General features: G+C 43.3%; 1 protein-coding gene across 1 annotated transcript; it reads right to left on the bottom strand.

Moving 5' to 3' along the window:
• Positions 1-12,970: 12,970 nt before the first annotated feature.
• LOC148554523 (uncharacterized) lies at positions 12,971-14,269 on the bottom strand. The gene is made up of 2 exons (XM_088490357.1): positions 14,018-14,269; positions 12,971-13,519 (listed from the first exon to the last, which is right to left on the bottom strand). The coding sequence occupies exons 1-2, from the start codon at positions 14,267-14,269 to the stop codon at positions 12,971-12,973; spliced, it is 801 nt and encodes a 266-aa protein (XP_088346483.1).
• Between the last annotated feature and the right edge of the window lie 7,337 nt (positions 14,270-21,606).

Genomic DNA, 21,606 nt, shown 5'->3' with positions numbered 1-21,606 from the left:
TAAAGATTTGCTAACATTATTTACAAATTAGTTATTTATATATTAAATATTTATTTTCTCAATCCTATTTAATTCGAAACAAATTTAAAAATTTATATTCAAAACACTCTTTTCTTTATACATAATTCTAATAGATAAAAAATTATTTTTTTAATCTTATATTGAACATCTTTAGTTATCTTTAATTTTATTGTTATTTCAAAATTATTAACTTTTATTTTGATTATATCATTTTCTCTTATTATTTTTTTTACATGTATAATTATTATCGTCTCGTCGTCACTGTTATGTTGCCTTGTTTTATTCTCCTTCGTTATTTTTTTTATTAACCCCAACCGCAATCCATTACCATCATACCATTATTGCAACTCTCTTTTTTGTTTATCACTTTGATCCATACACATCCATTGTGTTAACTTTCGAGTTGTTAAAAATTTGTTGAAAGAATTATTTTCTTGTTTGATTTAGTATCTAGATATATAACTATTATATAGATACTTATTTTTCATACTTGCTTGTTAAGTCATATTTTATCATTTTAAGAGAAAATTTAAGATATCAAGCATTTAAAATTTTTTTATAGAATAATTAAATAAAAAATAAAAAAATTTATAAGTTATTTTATTTTTTTAATATATAGAATAATTAAATATAAATTAATTTAGATATAATACTAAAATTATTACATTGTTATTAGGGCAAAAAACCATATTAAGCCACATGCAGAAAAGTTTAACCAAAATACGCCAAACAGAAATTTGTTTCAGCAATAAGCCAAGAGGCTTTTTTATATAAATCGAACCACCAAGGTTCGAACTCTATTAGCTAGTAATTCGAACCATCTTGGTTCGAACTACTACTGGAAAAATTTGAATAATTCGAACCGGATAGGTTCGAACCAAGAGAGCATGTAATTCGAACCTGGTTGGTTCGAATTATGGGGAGAGAGCTTGGTTGTAGTAATTCGAACCAGGCTGGTTCGAATTACATGTATCATGGTTCGAACCAGGTTAGTTCGAACCAAAGAGAGGTTGATTGTAGTAATTCGAACCAGCTTGGTTCGAATTACATGTATCATGGTTCGAACCAGGTTAGTTCGAATTAGTAGGAATCAGAGCTCTATATAAACGCTGTAAACGTGATTTGCTCTCATTAGAGGACGTAAGATGGCTAGTGAGGAGGAGAGTTTTGCTGTTTTGGTACACCACAAAGGATCCATCAAGAGGAAAACTCGGTCCGTAGTGAAGTTCACAGATAAGAATCCTCTCTATATTGTGGTGAATCGAACGACAAGCTATGATGACCTGGTTAGAGCTGTGCTGATGAAACTTGGCCTGGAAGGTGCGAAGCGGATTAAGAAGTTTTTCTATCGCATTCCAGTCACGATCCTGCACGATACGGTGAAGTATGATTGTCTGACGATTGGTAGTGATGAGGACCTCCAAGTCATGTTTCTTTGTCGGAGGCAGTTTCCGGAGGTCCGCACACCAGAGTTGCTGGCAAAGCTGGTTGATGTGGTATCCAGCTCAGGGGGTTCGAACCGGAATACCGCCAATGTAGCCACGGCAGCTGGCTCCAGTTCGATGGCTGCTGTAGCTTCTTCCTCCGTCCCAGTTTACGAGCCAGCGGCCCAACTTGTCGCCTCTCCGTCATTTGCTGTTGATTTGAATGACGGTGTCCGCGACGAGGTAGGATCCTTTGATGTTCTGCCAAACGCTTTACACGGCGTTCCACCAGTTGGCGTCGGAGACGGAGAATTGGGTGATCCTGATGAGGACGACGTTGAGCCCGAAACGATTGAGGATGATAGCGGGGACGAGGTTCAAGCGGCTGGGCCTGCATTGGCTGGCGGTGGTTCTAGCTCTGGCACACAGCAGTATCCACCATATTTTTCTTCGCTGGACCTGGACGCCATGACGCATGAGGGTGCGCTAGGTCACCCTGTTGGATTCGGAGCTAGAGATGCGGAAGGAAATGCTGGTCTCACAGAGTTCCAGGTTGGTCAGCAATTCCAGGATAAAGATGAGGCCCTGTTAAGTGTGAAGACTTACAGCATCCGGCGAGGGGTACAGTACAAGGTGGTGGAGTCCGATCACCGCCGGTATGTGGGCAAGTGTTCCGAGTTCGGGAATGGGTGCACATGGTTGATTCGACTCAGTCTCCGAAAGCGCAAGGGCATTTGGGAGGTCAAACGGAGACCACTCCGACTGATACTTTCTCATTGGGTACTTACCGAGTATCGCTTGCCTCCCGGACATGTGACTGTGGGAACTTTCAGGCGCTTCATTTCCCGTGTCAGCACGCACTTGCATGCTGTGCCTACGCACGTGTGAGCTGGAGCTCCTATGTTCATAGCGTCTATCAGATTAGCTCGGTGTTCAATGTCTATCGGATGGGATTCACACCTCCAATCCCGGAGGGCTTCTGGCCACCCTACGATGGGCCCACGGTGATTCCGGACCCAAACAGAAGGCGTGCGAGAGAGGGGAGGCCTAGATCCACAAGGATACGGACGAATATGGATGAGGCAGATCCAAACAGGCCAAAACGGTGTGGCCTTTGTCGCCAACCCGGACACACTAGACGTAGATGCCCACAGGTAGTAGGATCGTCTCAGACAGGGCGAAATTAGTTTCCATGATGTTATTGTTAGTGTTATTTACATTTAAGTTGTCTTGTTAGATGCATTGCTTGAGCATGAATGTAACTTGTTGAGATTAATTCATTGAACTTTGGTATTTGTGAGTAGTAATGAATATGTTGTCTTTCATTAGAAGTTATGCTACAGGACTCGTTGATTCTCATTTTAATAACTAAACGAAATCATTATACCTTATCATGTTTCAGTTAATACAAATAGTCAACGTCCCCGAACACAAGTTACGAACAACATACATAAACAGAGCACTACATAACAAGAAAACTACACCTAATTATCATACATGACTGAAATAGAGGAAACAAAATAGATGAAATGTGACTCATCTAAACAGATGCGAACCAGTACCACAGCGACGTGCTACCCGTGCCCTCTGACCTCGACAGACAAGCGGCTCCTCATCCTCTATCTCATCCTCCTCCTCCTGCGGAGCAGGCTGTACTGGTGGCGCAACACGCAACGGTGCTGCAGACGATCCTGCGATAGACTCTGATGCAGCGGTGAAGGCGGATGTAGGGGTACCTCCAAGACGAAACTGCTGACCAGCGGATGAGGATGGAGGCTCGTTCAGATCAACATCTAAGGGGGCCTGGATCCCTGAGGTCTGGCCAGCTCTGCGGGGGGTCACGTCACCCTGCATGATGGCGGTGATCTCATCTAGGAAGCGTGGACTCCCGAAGTCCCCAACAAACGAGTCTGACCCAACAAAGTCTGCCCACTGTGATCCTGATATGCGCCAAGGTGTACCACCCTGCTCAGCCTGATCATCCGCTGGCACACCAACGAAGTAATCTCCAAGCGGGCCCGGTCCAGGTCCAGCGTCACCAGTGTCAGCCCCGTCACCGAGCCCTGTGCCATACCACTCACCTCCATGACCGCCATCGTGTGTACTAGTACCTCCATCGTGTGTGCCTCCTACAACGTGGCCAGGCTGGTCGTCATCGTCGTCCCCATGGTCAGCACCACTCCTCGCCGTATGATCCGGCCACCTCCACTGACGCTGGCTCCTCCGTGTCCCTACACCCATCCTCCTCTCAACCCTGCGCTTGTCAGGCACGTCATCCGGAGGATCCATGTCAGGCACTCGCCCCGGACCCCGCTGTGAGGCCTCAACTGGTATAGGAACTGATCTCGGATCCCCCAGCTGAGTGTCCGGGGCCAAGAACCTCTTCCCATACTGACTCCACCACTGAAGGAACTGATGAGACGGTCCAGGGTCGGCAACAATGTCGAACCTCAATACAGTGTCCTGACGAGCGTCCCAGTATGCATGCCACTTCGGCATGGAAGAGGGGAACCATCGATCGCCGCCTCTCCCGTCCTTGGACATCAGAAAGTCGATGTTCAAGGCGGGTCGCGGAGGGGCCTGTACCCCTCCAAACTGAGGAAGAACACGATCTATCTGATGCCACTCTATGACAGCAAAGTAGATCAGCGCGGTCACAGAGCGCCACACCGTCATGTGCCGAGGCTCCAAAACCTCCGGGTGCAACACCTGAAGTACGTCGGGGCTACTGTACGGCATCCATATAAACTACAGAACAAACCGACCCTTATCAGGGCAACTGTACGACCCAAGTGTAAAATATTTAACTAAAAGAGCATCAGTTATTAATTAGCATACTAACCTCCCTGGACTGTAACCGGTCTATCCTAAGCCTCCACGACCGCACTCTCGGACCCTTCTCGCTACCGGAAGGGTTGTAACCTGCCCATCTGCACCATACACATGAGTTACATATACTAATATCTGTGTTTAAATTATGCAATAGAGTATTAACATACACGCAATTCTGTAAGTCATATTGAAAAAGAATAGGCCCAGTATAGTACCTCGACGCCAACGGCCAGCTGAACGTCTCATATCCTGCAGGCCTAAACTGAGGAAACCGCCAAAAGATCCAAGAATGCAGTAGCTGGAGCGGGCCCGCTAACTTCACAACATGTTTGTTTGCCACTCTGCACATGCACCGGTACAACCAGGCCAGTGCTGCCGAACCCCAGCTGTACGTACCCAGCTCCTCCAGCCTCGCTACATATGGAAGCCATCTAATGTGAATCCGGTTGCCAGACTTGTCCGCAAACAGCTGCGTGCCCAGCAACATCATGATGTACTCACGGACATATCGGCGAACAGTGTCATCATCTGCATCCTCAGGGCACTCACCAAAGGTCTCCTGAAACCAGCTGCAGTTCACTGCGTACTTCTGAACCTGACTGGGAGGAGGTATAACTCCTAGCAACTCCTGGAACCAGACCCAGGGTGGACGGCCTCCATCGATGTATATATGGAACTCTGACAGGCACCCGCTCACGTAACGGCCATCGACTGGCAAACCTAGCTGGTATGCCACGTCCTGGAGTGTGATCGTGCACTCTCCGAACGGCATATGAAACGTGTGCGTCTCGGGACGCCATCTCTCCACGAATGCACTGACGAGCGCCTCGTCTAGCCGGAACCACCGGTCGTTCAGCCTTGCAAGATGGTATAGCCCTGCCATCTGCAAGTATGGAACGTATCTGTCATCAAGACGCATGCCCTGCTGCCGCCTCATGCTCCTAATGCATCGCTCGGGCTGCGCATGAAAAGAACCACATACTGAGATATATAACTACACAGGTTTTACAGTAAACCGGTTCACATAAACCGGTTCACAGTAAACCGGTTTACGTAAACGGGTTTACATAAAACGGTTTCCATAAACCGGTTTACATTAACCATTTTTCTAAATTAAACAGCATAACATTACATGAAAGATAACTAACTGGAAAACAAACCCTAAACCACACAACTAAACTGCTAGCATATACCACGATTAACGAGAGCCATTAACAAGAAACAAATTCAATAAACCGGCTTACTTAAACCACCTAGCATTAAACAACTACCCTAAACCACATAAAAAAACCGCTTGCAAAAACCGCTAACAAAAACCGCTAACATAAACCACCAACATAAACCACTACCAAAAACCACTGACTTAAACCACTAACAAAAACCACTACCCTAAACCACCACCCTAAACCACTAACATAAACCACTAACTTATACCGCTAGCTTAAACCACTATCATAAACCACCTACATAATCCCCTCACCTAAACCACCTACATAAACCACTAACATAAAGTACCGTCTAACCAAGATACAAAACCACTAAGGCACAACTAACGCTTGAATCAAAAATATTTCCGTACTAACCTCGTCGTTGATGACCCCGGCTATATGAGCGACTCCGTCCAACCGATATAACCGTGCCGGATCGTCCCCCATCAGCAGAGTAGTCCGTTCAGGTCTTTCTCGGAGAGAATCTGGGTCGTTTTCTCTGAGATTTTGTGGGGTAGGGGGGAGGGATAATGGTTCGAATGAGGGTGATTCGAACTCCTTATATAGTCGAATCACACATAATTCGAACCAGCCTGGTTCGAATTATGCAGGAGTGCATTAGGAGTAATTCGAACCGGCCTGGTTCGAATTACATGGAATCGAATACAAAGCATAATTCGAACCACCCTGGTTCGAATTATGTATGAGAGAAGTTCGAACCTTATTGGTTCGAATTATGCATGGGAGAAGTTCGAACCTTGGTGGTTCGAATTATTCAAAAACGTAGAACACTAAATCGAACCATTTTGGTTCGAATTATGAAGGAGTGCAATTCGAACCAGCTTGGTTCGAATTATATTAAAATACACTTTGGCTCATTGCTGAAACGAAATTGGATTTGGCGCATTTTCGTTACAAGATTCTTGCTTTGGCTCAATATGGTTTTTTGCCCTTGTTATTATGTGTAACAATAAAGATAAAAATTTATAAATATTTATAAATTTATTTATTTCTCAATTATATATATTTAATTTAAAACAGATATAAAAATTTATATTTAGACCACTCTTTCTCTTGCATAAGTTTAATGGCTAAAAATTTTTTATTTCTTATAATTTTATATTCAACATTTTAAATTATCTTTAGTTTTATTATTCTTTTAGAATTTTTAATTTTTGTTTTTATAAAAGGACAAATAGGTCCCTGACCTTTTGTCCCGCGGACATTTTTGTCCCTGACCATTGAAAAATACTTTTAAGTCCCTGACATTCACAAAACTTGGACGGATCAGTCCATTCGTTCAAATGTCTCCGTCAGGGACTGATCCGTCCAAGTTTTGTGAAGGTCAGGGACTTAAAAGTATTTTTCAATGGTTAGGGACGAAAAATGTCCGTGGGACAAAAGGTCAGGGACCTATTTATCTTTTTCTCTTATTTTTTATTATTCTTTTTTCTTACCATTATCTATCTACATATGCCTCATAACAACTCTTATATTGGCTTAATCTCTCTTCTTTTCTCCGTTTTTTATTCTCTTAAAAAAATTTTCTATTAAATTATTTTACTTTTATTATTTTAAAAGCATATCCATTATAAAAAAATCCGCATGAATAATTTATATTCAACAAAAAAATTCTTAATAAAGTGCTGTAAAAAAAATATGTGGAAGTTTATTTATTTAACGTAGCTGATGGATGTACGGAAGAAATTTTTTAATAATAAACTTCTCTCATTAAGGATAATATTAAAACTTAAATTTAGACGCCAATTGACATTATATATTATGTAGGTACTTAAAGTATATTAAAAAAGTACGATAATAATTTGAAGAGAAAAATTATTTTGTGTAAATTTGTTTGGTAGGTCGGTTACCGGACGATTTGGGTTGAAATCCTGGGAGATGGTAGGGGCTCGTCAGGTTGTGGACTACCGGCCAGGGGTGTGCGAGGTCCTGAGTACTTCGTGTGAAAAGGGGGAGTGCCACCTGCAAAGACACTCCGACGCTCTTGTCAGTAAATGTGCAGGCGAAAAAGGGTGATATGATATATGACGTACCTTGGGGGAAGAGTAAACCTTCCCCTTATATACTGTCAGAGGTGGGCCCAATGAGGACAGGCCCACTTTATCAGGGACGTTATCCCACAGCCGTGTATGAGCTGTCCGGGACGCGTGTCCGGGTTGGGGGGCGTGTCCGGGTCGGGTGGTGCTCGGGTCGGGTCGACCCGTAGGGGGTTTGGGCCAGGCCGTAACAGTTCCCCCACGCGCCAATGATAGTCGTGGGAGCTATCAGCGGCGTGTTGCTTCTCGCTTCGTTCATCCTCGTTAGGTCGGCCGCTCGCGGAGGGGACATGTCCCCTGCGCGCGTGTCTCTTGGTTGCTGAAGCAACCGTTTGCCGCTTCGTTCCTCGCGCTGAGCATTAAATGCTCATAATGGGTTGCAAAACCCCGCGTGTAAATACTATTTTGCCCCCAAGTCTTTCGCGCTTCTTGGGTGGCAGTTTTAAATAGTTTACCTCCCACTTTTTCCTCTTTTTGCGCTCTTGTTTCTTCCATTTCCTTGCTATCTCCCTCTTCTTCCCTCAGTAGTTCCAGAGTGTTGTTGCAGTTTCTTTGAACATCTTCCTCTCGTCCTTCCAGTCTTAACAAATTCAGGTAATCCTCGGACTTCTCTCTTTTCTGTTCTGTTATTGTATGCTTGCTGTTTGTATTTGCTTGTTCTTGCTGCCTTGTTTGGAATTTGTTGCTATATGGCTTTTTGATGATAGGTAGACGTGTTAGGGGAGAGGTACCATTCCAGGGTAGGTTTTTAGGTGGCTTGTGGGGTAGATGTAGCTTTGGCCATGCTTGATCTTAATTGTTAAATAGGATAAACGTAGTTTTTTGGGTTTTTCCGAGCTCCCGACCTCATAGACTAATGGAGTGGTACCCCACTGTAGGTATGTCTCGCGTCGTTTCTCGTGCTTCCGCCTCCGCGGCGAACTATAACCCCTACGCCTGGGTGACCTCAGACGTAAAGGACTCGCCGAACCAGATGGATCTGGAGGAGTTAACGGAGTTCCGGCAAGCCGGGTATCTATGCGGGGGGACAGACGAGGAGACCAACTACGAGACCTTCGTCCCTGCGCCTAACGAGCATTTATACGAGATCAATTTCCGTTCTCCCCGGGTCGCCAACTGGATATGGTTTTACAAAGCCATGTTCACCCAGGTCAGCGTTCGCCTGCCGTTCTCCGATTTCCAGATGTCTCTCCTTAACCGGATATCCGTTTCGCCGTCGCAACTCCATCCGAACAGCTGGGCTTCTATCCGCTGCTTCGAGATGGTTTGTGAATATCTCGAGTTGCCGGCGTCATTGGATGTCTTCCTTTTATTTTATTATTCTTTTAGAATTTTTAATTTTTGTTTTTATAAAAGGACAAATAGGTCCCTGACCTTTTGTCCCGCGGACATTTTTGTCCCTGACCATTGAAAAATACTTTTAAGTCCCTGACATTCACAAAACTTGGACGGATCAGTCCATTCGTTCAAATGCCTCCGTCAGGGACTGATCCGTCCAAGTTTTGTGAAGGTCAGGGACTTAAAAGTATTTTTCAATGGTCAGGGACGAAAAATGTCCGTGGGACAAAAGGTCAGGGACCTATTTATCTTTTTCTCTTATTTTTTATTATTCTTTTTTCTTACCATTATCTATCTACATATGCCTCATAACAACTCTTATATTGGCTTAATCTCTCTTCTTTCCTCCGTTTTTTATTCTCTTAAAAAAAATTTCTATTAAATTATTTTACTTTTATTATTTTAAAAGCATATCCATTATAAAAAAATCCGCATGAATAATTTATATTCAACAAAAAAATTCTTAATAAAGTGCTGTAAAAAAAGATGTGGAAGTTTATTTATTTAACGTAGCTGATGGATGTACGGAAGAAATTTTTTAATAATAAAATTCTCTCATTAAGGATAATATTAAAACTTAAATTTAGACGCCAATTGACATTATATATTGTGTAGGTACTTAAAGTATCTTAAAAGAGTACGATAATAATTTGAAGAGAAAAATTATTTTGTGTAAATTTGTTTGGTAGGTCGGTTACCGGACGATTTGGGTTGAAATCCTGGGAGATGGTAGGGGCTCGTCAGGTTGTGGACTACCGGCCAGGGGTGTGCGAGGTCCTGAGTACTTCGTGTGAAAAGGGGGAGTGCCACCTGCAAAGACACTCCGACGCTCTTGTCAGTAAATGTGCAGGCGAAAAAGGGTAATATGATATATGACGTACCTTGGGGGAAGAGTAAACCTTCCCCTTATATACTGTCAGAGGTGGGTCCAATGAGGACAGGCCCACTTTATCAGGGACGTTATCCCACAGCCGTGTATGAGCTGTCCGGGACGCGTGTCCGGGTTGGGGGGCGTGTCCGGGTCGGGTGGTGCTCGGGTCAGGCCGACCCGTAGGGGGTTTGGGCCAGGCCGTAACAGTGCCCCCACGCGCCAATGATAGTCGTGGGAGCTATCAGCGGCATGTTGCTTCTCGCTTCATTCATCCTCGTTAGGTCGGCCGCTCGTGGAGGGGACATGTCCCCTGCGCGCGTGTCTCTTGGTTGCTGAAGCAACCGTTTGCCGCTTCGTTCCTCACGCTGAGCATTAAATGCTCATAATGGGTTGCAAAACCCCGCGTGTAAATACTATTTTGCCCCCAAGTCTTTCGCCCTTCTTGGGTGGCAGTTTTAAATAGTTTACCTCCCACTTTTTTCTCTTTTTGCGCTCTTGTTTCTTCCATTTCCTTGCTATCTCCCTCTTCTTCCCTCCGTAGTTCCAGAGTGTTGTTGCAGTTTCTTTGAACATCTTCCTCTCGTCCTTCCAGTCTTAACAAATTCAGGTAATCCTCAGACTTCTCTCTTTTCTGTTCTGTTATTGTATGCTTGCTGTTTGTATTTGCTTGTTCTTGCTGCCTTGTTTGGAATTTGTTGCTATATGGCTTTTTGATGATAGGTAGACGTGTTAGGGGAGAGGTACCATTCCAGGGTAGGTTTTTAGGTGGCCTATGGGGTAGATGTAGCTTTGGCCATGCTTGATCTTAATTGTTAAATAGGATAAACGTAGTTTTTTGGGTTTTTCCGAGCTCCCGACCTCATAGACTAATGGAGTGGTACCCCCACCGTAGGTATGCCTCGCGTCGTTTCTCGGGCTTCCGCCTCCGCGACGAACTATGACCCCTACGCCTGGGTGACCTCAGACGTAAAGGACTCGCCGAACCAGATGGATCTGGAGGAGTTAACGGAGTTCCGGCAAGCCGGGTATCTATGCGGGGTGACAGACGAGGAGACCAACTACGAGACCTTCGTCCCTGCGCCTAACGAGCGTTTATACGAGATCAATTTCCGTTCTCCCCGGGTCGCCAACTGGATATGGTTTTACAAAGCCATGTTCACCCAGGTCAGCGTTTGCCTGCCGTTCTCCGATTTCCAGATGTCTCTCCTTAACCGGATATCCGTTTTGCCGTCGCAACTCCATCCGAACAGCTGGGCTTCTATCCGCTGCTTCGAGATGGTTTGTGAATATCTCGAGTTGCTGGCGTCAGTGGATGTCTTCCTTTTCTTTTTCAACCTTACCAACCCCTCCAAACAATCTTGTCTTTCTGGTCTGCCCAAGGCCGGAGGATATTTGGCCTGTTCGAGGACTCTTATCACGGGTTCAAGGACAAATTCTTCAAAGTTCGCCCTGTTAAAGGTCGCCATCTCTTTTGGTTATCGTTAGAGGGGAAACGCCTCATCCCGACTTATTGGAGCTTCGGGGCGGGGTCGAATTCTTTCATTAAAGTGACCTACAAGGGGATGTCCCCTGCAAATAAGAGGATCGCCGATGTGTTGTTTGCTCTTTTTGGGAAGAACCCCCTGAACCCCCATCTCCTCATGGGCGAGCAGGAGTCTTCCAGGAATTATATTTGTGAGCTGTTTTGTCTTTATCTTTTCTGCATTGTTTATTGTTTGGTTCGTTCTTCCCGACTTCACGACTAATGCATTTGCTTCTTTGTTGTGGTGGAGATGTCTGCTTCGGTGACCGGGCCTGAAAACTTAGTCAAGACCTTCTTGGAGGATAGCGATGAGGAGAGGGCTAACGGGAAGGATGCCGGGAACCCGGAAGGCCCTTATGGGGAGAAGGGGGACCAGGCTATGTCCTCTCCCCGTGACACCGCTATGTCGGGGAAGAACTCGGCCGAGGTGCAGGCTTCCCCCATTCTCGAAGAGGCGGCCGTCGTTGGGCACTTGTCCCCTACCCATCCAAAAGATGATGATGTGGAACTCATCCATACCCCTAAGAGGCGGAGGGCGTCTGCCAGCTCGGAAGGGACTCTCACCATTATGGAAAAAAATTTTAATGCTACGAAATTTATTGACTCCCAGCTGATCCCTGGGACTGAGGAGCATTTTCTTGGGACTGACCTGGCTGGACAGGCGAGATGGATGTACCGGACTTTGCTCCGGGGGGCCGTGATAGCTCGAAAGGCTGAGTTCGAGTTGTCGGGAATGCAGGCTCTCCGGAGGAAACTCGAATCCTCAGGCAAGGCGAACAATGACTTCAAGGTGCAAGTCGAGCTGCTCCAGAGTCAATTGTCCGAGATGGGGGAGAAGCTCAAGGCTTCTGAGGAGAAAGCGACATTTTCCGCGGAGAAATTGAAGGCTTCCGATGAGACGGTGGCCCGATTAGCCGAGCGGGAGATGACCTTAGAGAGCCAGCTGAACGCCACTCAGGGCCGGGTGGCGGCCTTAGAGAAGGAACGCGACCAGGCCGTTTCGTCGGCTAAGGCTACTAAGGTCAAGGTCGAGGAGCTCAAGAGGAAGCACAAAGCGACAAAGGAGCAAGGGAAGAATGTGATCTTCATGACCGAGGAGGCTCTGAAGGCCCAGGTCAAGATCGTGGCTCCTGACTTCGAGACGTCGGCTATTGGGGTGTTAAAGACGATCCAAGACGGCAAGATTGTCGACATGCCTCGGAAGTGAGCTTTTGTAACTTGTGTTTTTTATGTGGTTTTGTAAGATACTTGTTGATCCTTTTTGTGATTGTCGAGACTTTTGCTACTTTCTGGTGGTCGCCTGGTCGGCCTTTTATTATTGCCTTCATCTTGTTTGTTTAGTAGCGTATTATGTTTTGTTACCGTTTTTCTGGTGTGGACTTATCATTTGTGTCCGTTTCGCCGTTTACATTGGTAACGGTTTGGACCGTTTTGGTCGTGTTGTCGCGGCCATTAGTCATTGCTATAATCCGTCTAGCTCCCGGGGTGATCAAACCCGGGTTGCCGTTGAAGGACGCGGTCGTGTAAAATATGTATTGGGAAGTAGTAGATAAAATTTTGACAAGTAAGAATTAATCGTTAGCCAAACAAGTTCGTTAACATGGCAAGTATTTGATAAAGATAAATAGCTAAAAGTTAACATGTGAATAGAGTAAGCATCTATTAGCCCGCTAGGCCCCTTGGTCGGTGCGCCCAGGTTACGAGTAGAACCTCCTTAGGTTACCTGCGTTCCATGTCCTTGGGATTTCTTTGCCGTCGAGTCTCTCGAGCTTGTAGGCGCCTTTGCCGAGCACTTCTTTGATTCTGTAGGGACCTTCCCAGTTTGCCGCCAGTTTTCTTTCCCCTGGGGTCGGTAAACCGACGTCGTTGCGTTGCAGGACGAGGTCTCTTTCCTCAAAATCCCTCATGAGGACTTTAGTGTTGTAGCGCAGGGCTATTCTTTGTTTTAGTGCCGTTTCTGACAAGTGGGCCATCTCTCTGGTCTCTTCTACCAGGTCCTTTTCTACCGCTTCGTCTACTCCTGCGAGAAGTAACTGTGGACTCGGTTCGCTAATTTCCACGGGTATCACTGTGTTGACCCCGTACGTTAGGCGAAAGGGGGTTTTCCCGGTAGAGCTTTGCTCGGTTGTCCGGTAGGACCAGAGTACCGAAGCGAGCTCGTCGGCCCATGCGCCTTTCTTGCTGTCTAAGCGTTTCTTGAGGCCTAGTAGGATGACTTTGTTTGCGGACTCCACTTGTCCGTTCGTCTGGGGATGTTCTACTGAGGAAAACTTTTATTTTATCCCCAGGCCGGTGAGGAATTCCGTAAATTTCTTGTCGGTGAACTGCGTCCCATTATCCGAAATGACGACCTTCGGGATACCGAAATGGGTTATCACTTGTCTCCACATGAACTTCCTGCAATTGGACGAGGATATGCTGGCTAGTGGTTCAGCCTCTATCCATTTGGTGTAGTAGTCGATGGCGACTATGAGATATTTAACTTGTCCTGGGCCGACTGGGAAAGGCCCTAAGAGGTCAACTCCCCATTGAGCGAAAGGTCGTGTAGACGTTAGTAAACTCAGCTCGGAAGCCGGCGCTTTGTGGAAGTTGGCGTTTTCTTGACATTTTACGCATTTTCTGACAAATTCTTTGGAGTCTCTCATCATTGATGGCCAGTAATATCCAGCTCGGATGAGCTTCTTTGCTAGGGCTTTGCCCCCGATGTGGTGGCCGCAACATCCCTCGTGGACTTCTCTAAGTACATAGTCCGTCTGGTCGGGGTGTAAGCACTTCAATAGGGGTTGGCTGAGCCCCTTTCTGAACAGTTGTCCTTGTATGATTGCATATCTGGCTGCCTCCCTTCTCAACGTTTTGGTTGCTTTCTCATCGTCAGGCAACTTGCCGTGTTCCAGGAAGTTTGTGATGGGGTCCAACCAGGAAGGGCTTGACTCCGTTATATGGAGGGCAACCGTTGGTTCCTTCACCATGCCCTGGATGAGAGACCGGTTGCCCATTCCCGGTTTCGTGCTCGCTAGTTTAGATAGGAGGTCTGCCCGTGTGTTCCTTTCTCTTGGAACGTGTTGGACCGTGACCTCTAGGAACTGCCTAGTCAACTCTCTGACTTTTTCCAAATACTTTTGCAGGAGGGGGTCCCTGGCTTGATAGCTTCCGTTTACTTGCGAGGTGACGACCTGTGAATCGCTGCACACTTCCAATTTTGAAAAAGGGTAGGGCTTTCGCTGCCGATGCGCCGAGGAAGCGGGATAATGTCGTCAGCCTTCCTGCCAACCGTTGGACATCTTTGATACAACCCGGGCTCTTGATCTGGAGAATCGCTTGACACATCTCAGGGTTGGCTTCTACTTCTCTTTGGGTGATCATGAATCCCAAGAACTTCCCAGCCTCCATGGCAAACGCGCATTTGAGCGGGTTGAGCCTCATGCCGTGTTGTCGGAGGGCCGCGAACACGCCCCCCAGGTTGCTTAGGAGATCGTCGGGCTGTGTGGTTTTCACGAGGATGTCGTCCACGTAGACTTCTACTGTCTTGCCTATGAGCTCACTGAATATCTTGTTCATCAGTCTCTGGTACGTGGCGCTAGCATTTTTCAGACCAAATGGCATCATCTTGTAGCAATAGATCCTTCCTGGCGTTATGAACGCCGTTTTGTCCTCGTCGGGTCGGTGCATCGGTATCTGATTGTACCCAGAGTAGGCGTCCATGAAGCTCAGATAACGGTACCCCGCCGCCGCGTCGACGAGTGCGTCAATGTTGGGGAGGGGATAGCAGTCCTTGGGACATGCCTTGTTGAGGTCGGAATAGTCTACGCACATTCTCCACCTCCCATTGTGCTTTTTCACCAAGACCACGTTCGACAGCCACATCGAGTAGTCCAGCTCTCGGATGAACCCTGCTTCAAGGAGGTTGGCCGTCTGCTTGGCCACCTCTTCTGCCCTTTCCTGTGACATCTTCCTCCTCCTCTGGGCCACTGGCTTAGCTTCCGGCTTGACGGCCAGATAGTGTGACATGAGTTGGGGATCTATCCCTGGCATGTCGGCTGGCGTCCAAGCGAAGAGGTCGGCATTGGCTCTGATCATCTCCATCAAAGGCTTCTTTAACTCATGGGGGAGGTTTCTGTTTATGAACGTGAACTTTTCCTCCCCATCATCGACCCTGAATTTTTCCAAGTCCCCTTCTGGCTCAGGTCTGGGCTTGTCATCTATTCTGGCATCCAGGTCGGCAAGGAAAACCCTCGATGCTTCTTTGAACTTTTTCCTGAGAGAGAGACTGGCGTGGTCGCAGGCGACTGCCGTTTTCAAGTCTCCTCTGATGGATCCTACGGATCCGTCATCAGTAACAAACTTCATTACGAGCAGCTTCGTGCTAATCGCTGCCCCAGGGTCGTTGATGGTTTTTCTCCCCAGGATGATGTTGTAAGCTGTGGAATCTCGTAAGACAACAAAATCGTCCATTACTGTCCTTCGCCTTTGTCCTTGTCCCAGGGAGGTCAGGAGTGAGATGATCCCATCCGGGTTGATGAAGTGGTCACCCAACCCTACCACACCGTGCTGGTGGGTCGCCAGATCGGCATCACGCAGTCCCAAGGCATCGAAAACGTTGCGAAACATGATGTTCGAGTCCGCCCCTGTATCCACCAGGATCCGTTTGACGAGGCCGGTTTTGACTCTGGCCGTGATGACCATGGGAGGGCTTTCTGGTACCTCGTCGAACCATTGGTCCTCGGGGCCGAAGGAGATGGATGGGATTCCCCTGGAACTTCTAGCGGATGAGGAGGAGACCGCCAGGACTTTGGCGTCTTTCTTATGTGCCGATTTCGACCTCGGGGCGGAATTCCTCGCTGTTACTACGTTCACCACCGTGAGACCGTGGTCATCCCCCTTTGGTTCTTGGCGTCGTCTTGTCGCCCGGGACCTGTCCTCGCCATCGTGATCCCGGTTTCGTCTCCTTGGCTCCCTTATAAGGTGGGAGAAGTCGGCAAGCTTTCCATCCCTGATTGCTTGTTCCAGGGCGTCCTTCAGGTCGAAGCAGTCTTGTGTCTTGTGCCCATATCCCTTGTGATATTCGCAGTAAAGGCTTTTGTTTCCCCCCGTCCTGTCCTTCAGGGGTCGGGGTCTCGACAGTATCCCCTTCTCGGCTATCTGTTGGTAAACTTCCGTGATCGGTGCCGTGAGGGGGTGTAGTTGGTGAATTTCCCGACTCGGGAAAATGGCTTTGGCGCCTTACTCGGACCGTCGTCCCTGGCGTGTTCCTTTTGCCTTTCTCCACCCTCATAGTGTCGGGTTTGGTTGTAAGGGGATTGCCGTTTATTGGCAGCCACGACCCGGCTGACCTCTTCGTCGTTAATATACTCCTTAGCCACGCATTAGATCTCCTGCATTGTCCATACTGGCTTTGTGGTGAGGTGCTTTCTGAAGTCGTCATTCAGGAGCCCGTTCGTCAAGCACAAGCTCGCTACTGAGTCCGTCAACCCGTCTAATTCCAAGCATTCATCGTTGAAACGATCTAAGTATTTTCTAGTCGGTTCCCCGGCTCTCTGGGTCACCCCCAGCAAATTGATCGGGTGCTTGGCTTTGGCAATCCTGGTTGTGAACTGAGCTAGGAAGGCATGGCTGATGTCGGAGAAGTGGGTTACCGAGCCCTGCGGGAGGTTATTGAACCACCGTATTACAGGTCCCGCGAGGGTGACCGGGAAAGCGCGGCACCTTACCTCGTCTCCTACTCCTTCTAGGTTCATCTTGGCCTCAAAGGCCGTGAGGTGTTCCAGCGGGTCTTGCGTTCCATCGTACCTCATGTCCGTTGGCTTGTCAAAGTGTTTTGGCAGCCGGACCTCGAGTATGGAACGGTGGAATTGGGGTCACTCCCATTATTACGGGTCCCCGCGTTACCGTCGTTCTTCCCTCGTCGCTCTCCCGACGAGCGTCCTCGTCCCCGTGGTTCGTGGTACGCCGCCTCTCACGTCTGGCGTAAATGACGGGGTCACGACGTCTTCTCGCGCGTTCTCTCTCCCTGGTGCTTTCGGACTCAGCTTAGGGGCTAGGCGTGCGTCTGGAGCGACTCCTGGAGCGAGAGCGAGAGTGACTCTGCTCTGGGGTGTGTTGGTCGCGTTCCATATCTGCTAGTCGGCGTTCCAAGTCTTGCATTCTATGGCGTAGCTCTTGCATTATTCTGGCATGATTGTCGCCAGTCCCCTCAAAGGGGCGTCTCTCCTGTGATTGGGTTGCGTTCCTCGGGGGCAACCTTGGATGTTGTCGGGTTTCCGTTGCGGCGGCGTCGCCTCTGGGTACGGCCTCGCAGCCTGTCCCAGTTTGGACTAGCACGAAGTCCATGGACGAGTCCCCACAGACGGCGCCAATGTTCGGTAGGTCGGCTACCGGACGGTTCGGGTTGAAATCCTGGGAGATGGTAGGGGCTCGTCAGGTTGTGGACTACCGGCCAGGGGTGTGCGAGATCCCGAGTACTTCGTGTGAAAGGGGGGGTGCCACCTGCAAAGACACTCCGACGCTCTTGTCAGTAAATGTGCAGGCGAAAAAGGGTGATATGATATATGACGTACCTTGGGGGAAGAGTAAACCTTCCCCTTATATACTGTCAGAGGTGGGCCCAATGAGGACAGGCCCGCTTTATCAAGGACGTTATCCCACAGCCGTGTATGAGCTGTCCGGGACGCGTGTCCGGGTTGGGGCGCGTGTCCGGGTCGGGCCGATCCATAGGGGGTTTGGGCTAGGCCGTAACAAAATTTAATTTTAAAAAAATTGTTCTTGTTGAACTATTTTATTTTTATTTTTTAAAAATATATCCAAATAAAAAAATTGGCAACAATAATTTACATCCAATAAAAAAATTTACTGTAAAAAAAATAGATAAAATTTTTTTTATTTACGTAACTAACCTAGGTCGTAAATTAAAGAAATAACAGAGAACGTGAATGTATGTAATAAAAGAGAAGATGAGATAGTGGAAGTTTTTTAACGTGGAATAACTGATCTATAGTGGAATAGATTATTAAATCGGACAAAATTAAAAGAATTTTTTGAACACACCATATAATTAGTGTTATAAAAAGGAGGTGAATTCATAATTTTTGTGTCTTTATGTTTTGATATATTAACAATAAGTATAAAAATAATTTAGATAAAAATGCTACCTGTGCCTGGCATATTGCCCACATTTTTCTTTCCTTGATTTAAAACTTTTATCGTTAATAATGTAGTAAAAATGCTTAGATTATGGCACATTTAAAGAAATTACAATGCAAGAAAAATGCAAACAAGATCACAGTGTAATAAATAATACAACATCAACAACTACAAGGTCTTCTCGTAAATAATGTTGGCTACACGAATAAAACTACACTCTAATTTTCCATGGTAGATCTTAACAGTGTTTAGCCCTAAATAGCTATACGTGAAATGTTGGAACAAATTAAAAAGGTAAAAGAATAATAAAAATATTAATTGGATAAATAAATTAAAAAAAATATAGATAAAAATTACAGATGAATATAATAATTACAGTAAAACTAAATAAAATTTGTAAGGATGAATGTGATAAAATCGAGGATGTTAAAGGTAAAAAAATAATATTAGCAAAAAAAATATAACAAAGTGTATCAAAAGATTAAAAAAAAAGCATTTTAACAGAATAATTAGAATGAGGTTAAATTGATGGGCTGACAATTGGAGTACAGTACTCATAAAGTCATAAACCTACTCAAAATAACACTATACAAACAAAGACTAACATAAAATTAAACAAAACATAATTTAAATGAATATTTCAGAATATAATAAGATCTATAAAATAAATTATTTATCGTCACTGGTTAAATACTTGTTGACTTCTAATCATAGTTATCAGAATCGAACCAGTAATTAAACCGATAAGACTACTGGGTCACTAGGTCACTGGTTCAACTGTTGGGTCACAGGTTGAACCGATTGATTCGGTTATAATTAAATAATTATATAAAATTTAATTTCTTTTTATAATATTTTTCTACAAAATTAAGTTATTTTAATATTTCAATAATTTATTAATTAACTATATTAATCAAATATATGTTGAAAAGAGTTAATATTAATAAATATTATATAATTATCAATAACAAAAAAATATGGTATGGTTAATAAAAATATTTTTGTTTATCTTTTTATTTTAAAGAATATTTAACAACATTTAATATTTTTAATAATTATATAAAATTAAAAAATAATTAATTTAAGTAAGTAAATATAAAATAAAAAATTAATTAAATTAAATATAAAATTACTCATTAGAATAAAAAGACAAAAGTGTAAGAAAATTTTAAATTGTACATGAATAAAAGAGTTAATAAGATAAAGTTATTATTTTTAAGAAATTAATTTTATTTTTTTGTTAATATATTATTCACTTTTTAAATTTATTAGATAAATATTTTTTTTATTTTAATGTTGACATGACTTTATTTATAATTAAAATTACTATAAACCAAAATATAATTCTAAGAATAATGATAATAATATTATTCTTATTCAAAAAGAATATATATAAACCAAAATACATGTTTTATTTAAATAATTATTCCGTATAGAGAAGAGTTCATGAGATAAAGAAGGAGAATAAAAAAAAAAAAATTAAAAAAGGGAGATTGTAGGAATAAAGAATTGAACAGAAGTTATACGTGAATTTTTATAACTGTTAGTGAAATATGTTAGTGAAATAAGTAACTGCAAAATAATTTTGAATTATATTAGTAAGGCTAAAATAGGAAATAGAAAATTGGACACCAAACCCCATGTATTGGCATTATATATTGTTATATACAAAAAGAATATATATAAACCAAAATACATGTTTTATTTAAATAATTGTTTACAGAGAAGAGTTCATAAGATAAAGAAGGAGAATCAGAAAAAAACAAAAGAAATTAAAAAGGGAGATTGTAGAAGTAAAGAATTGAACAGAAGTTATACGTGAGTTTTTATAACTGTTAGTGAAATAAATAATTGCAAAATAATTTTGAATTATGTTAGTAAGGTTAAAATAGGAAATAAAAAATTGGACATCAAACTCCATGTATTGGCATTATATATTGTTATAGATAACTATTAGTGAAACATGTTAGTGAAATAAGTAACTGTAAAATAATTTTGAATTATGTTAGTAAGGTTAAAATAGAAAATAGAAAATTGGACACTAAACCCATGTATTAGCATTATATATTGTTATTATATATTGTTATAGATAACTGTTAGTGAAATAAATAACTACAAAATAATTTTGAATTATGTTAGTAAGGTTAAAATAGGAAATAGAAAATTGGACACCAAACCCATGTATTAGCATTATATATTGTTATAAATAAAAAAAATAAAATAAAAATTATATAAATTCTTTCTACTGATCTACACATAAAAATTTGAGTTAAATAGAAAATCTTTTAATAATAATTTTTAATTTTAAATTAAAGCCAATGTAAACATATTTTTTCTTTATTTAAAAATTTATGAAATACGAACATTTCGTTGAGTTGCTGTGTTCTGGTGTCAGATACATTTCGAACACGACACTCATCGACACTCGTGTCTATCGTGTCCAACCATGTATTAATAAAAAATAAAAAATTATTCTCCAGTCATACTTGAACACATCTAAATATCATCACATGTCAGCGTGTCCAACCTTATTTTTAATATGTATTTTTGAAATGAATTTAAAAACAGTATATATTATTATTTATTAAAACAAAAATATTTAAATACTTTATACAATTGAAAAAACATATTAAAAATAGTTAAAAAATTAATTTATATATATTTTGATATCAATAAAATATCAAAATATTACTATAATTTATTTAAAAAATACTTTATATTTTATATATATGTCGTATCCCGTGTCACATAAGATTTTTAATATGATGTGTCGGCGTGTCTCATGTTGTGTCGCGTCCCGTGTTCGTGCATCATAGTTAAAAATATTTTTTTTTATTTAAGTGCTAGAATAAAAATTTTTTAAGTATATACTTATAAAATAAAATAATTAATTTTGCATAAAATTTGTGAAATTAACATGCAAAATTCTTATAATTTTGGCTTACTGGCTACTAGTTTAAATGATATAAGCACAATAAAAAATGTTAGATGAACATATATATTGTATATTATAATTCTTTTATTAACAGTTATTTTTAAGGTTAAGTATGATTTGCTCTCTATGGTTTAATTTGAAAACCAAAATCGTTCCCAAAATTTTTTTGTATTTAAATTCATCTCTAATGATCAATTTAGCCTTAAAAACATTCTTTGAACCAAAATACCAACCTTCTCTAATAACCCTTCTCCAACAACC

This window comes from Arachis ipaensis, chromosome B6 (genome assembly GCF_059453495.1).
Source record: "Arachis ipaensis isolate K30076 ecotype BB chromosome B6, ASM5945349v1, whole genome shotgun sequence".
In the NCBI taxonomy this organism is placed as follows: Eukaryota; Viridiplantae; Streptophyta; class Magnoliopsida; order Fabales; family Fabaceae; genus Arachis; species Arachis ipaensis.
This window is presented reverse-complemented; position numbering and strand designations above follow the sequence as displayed.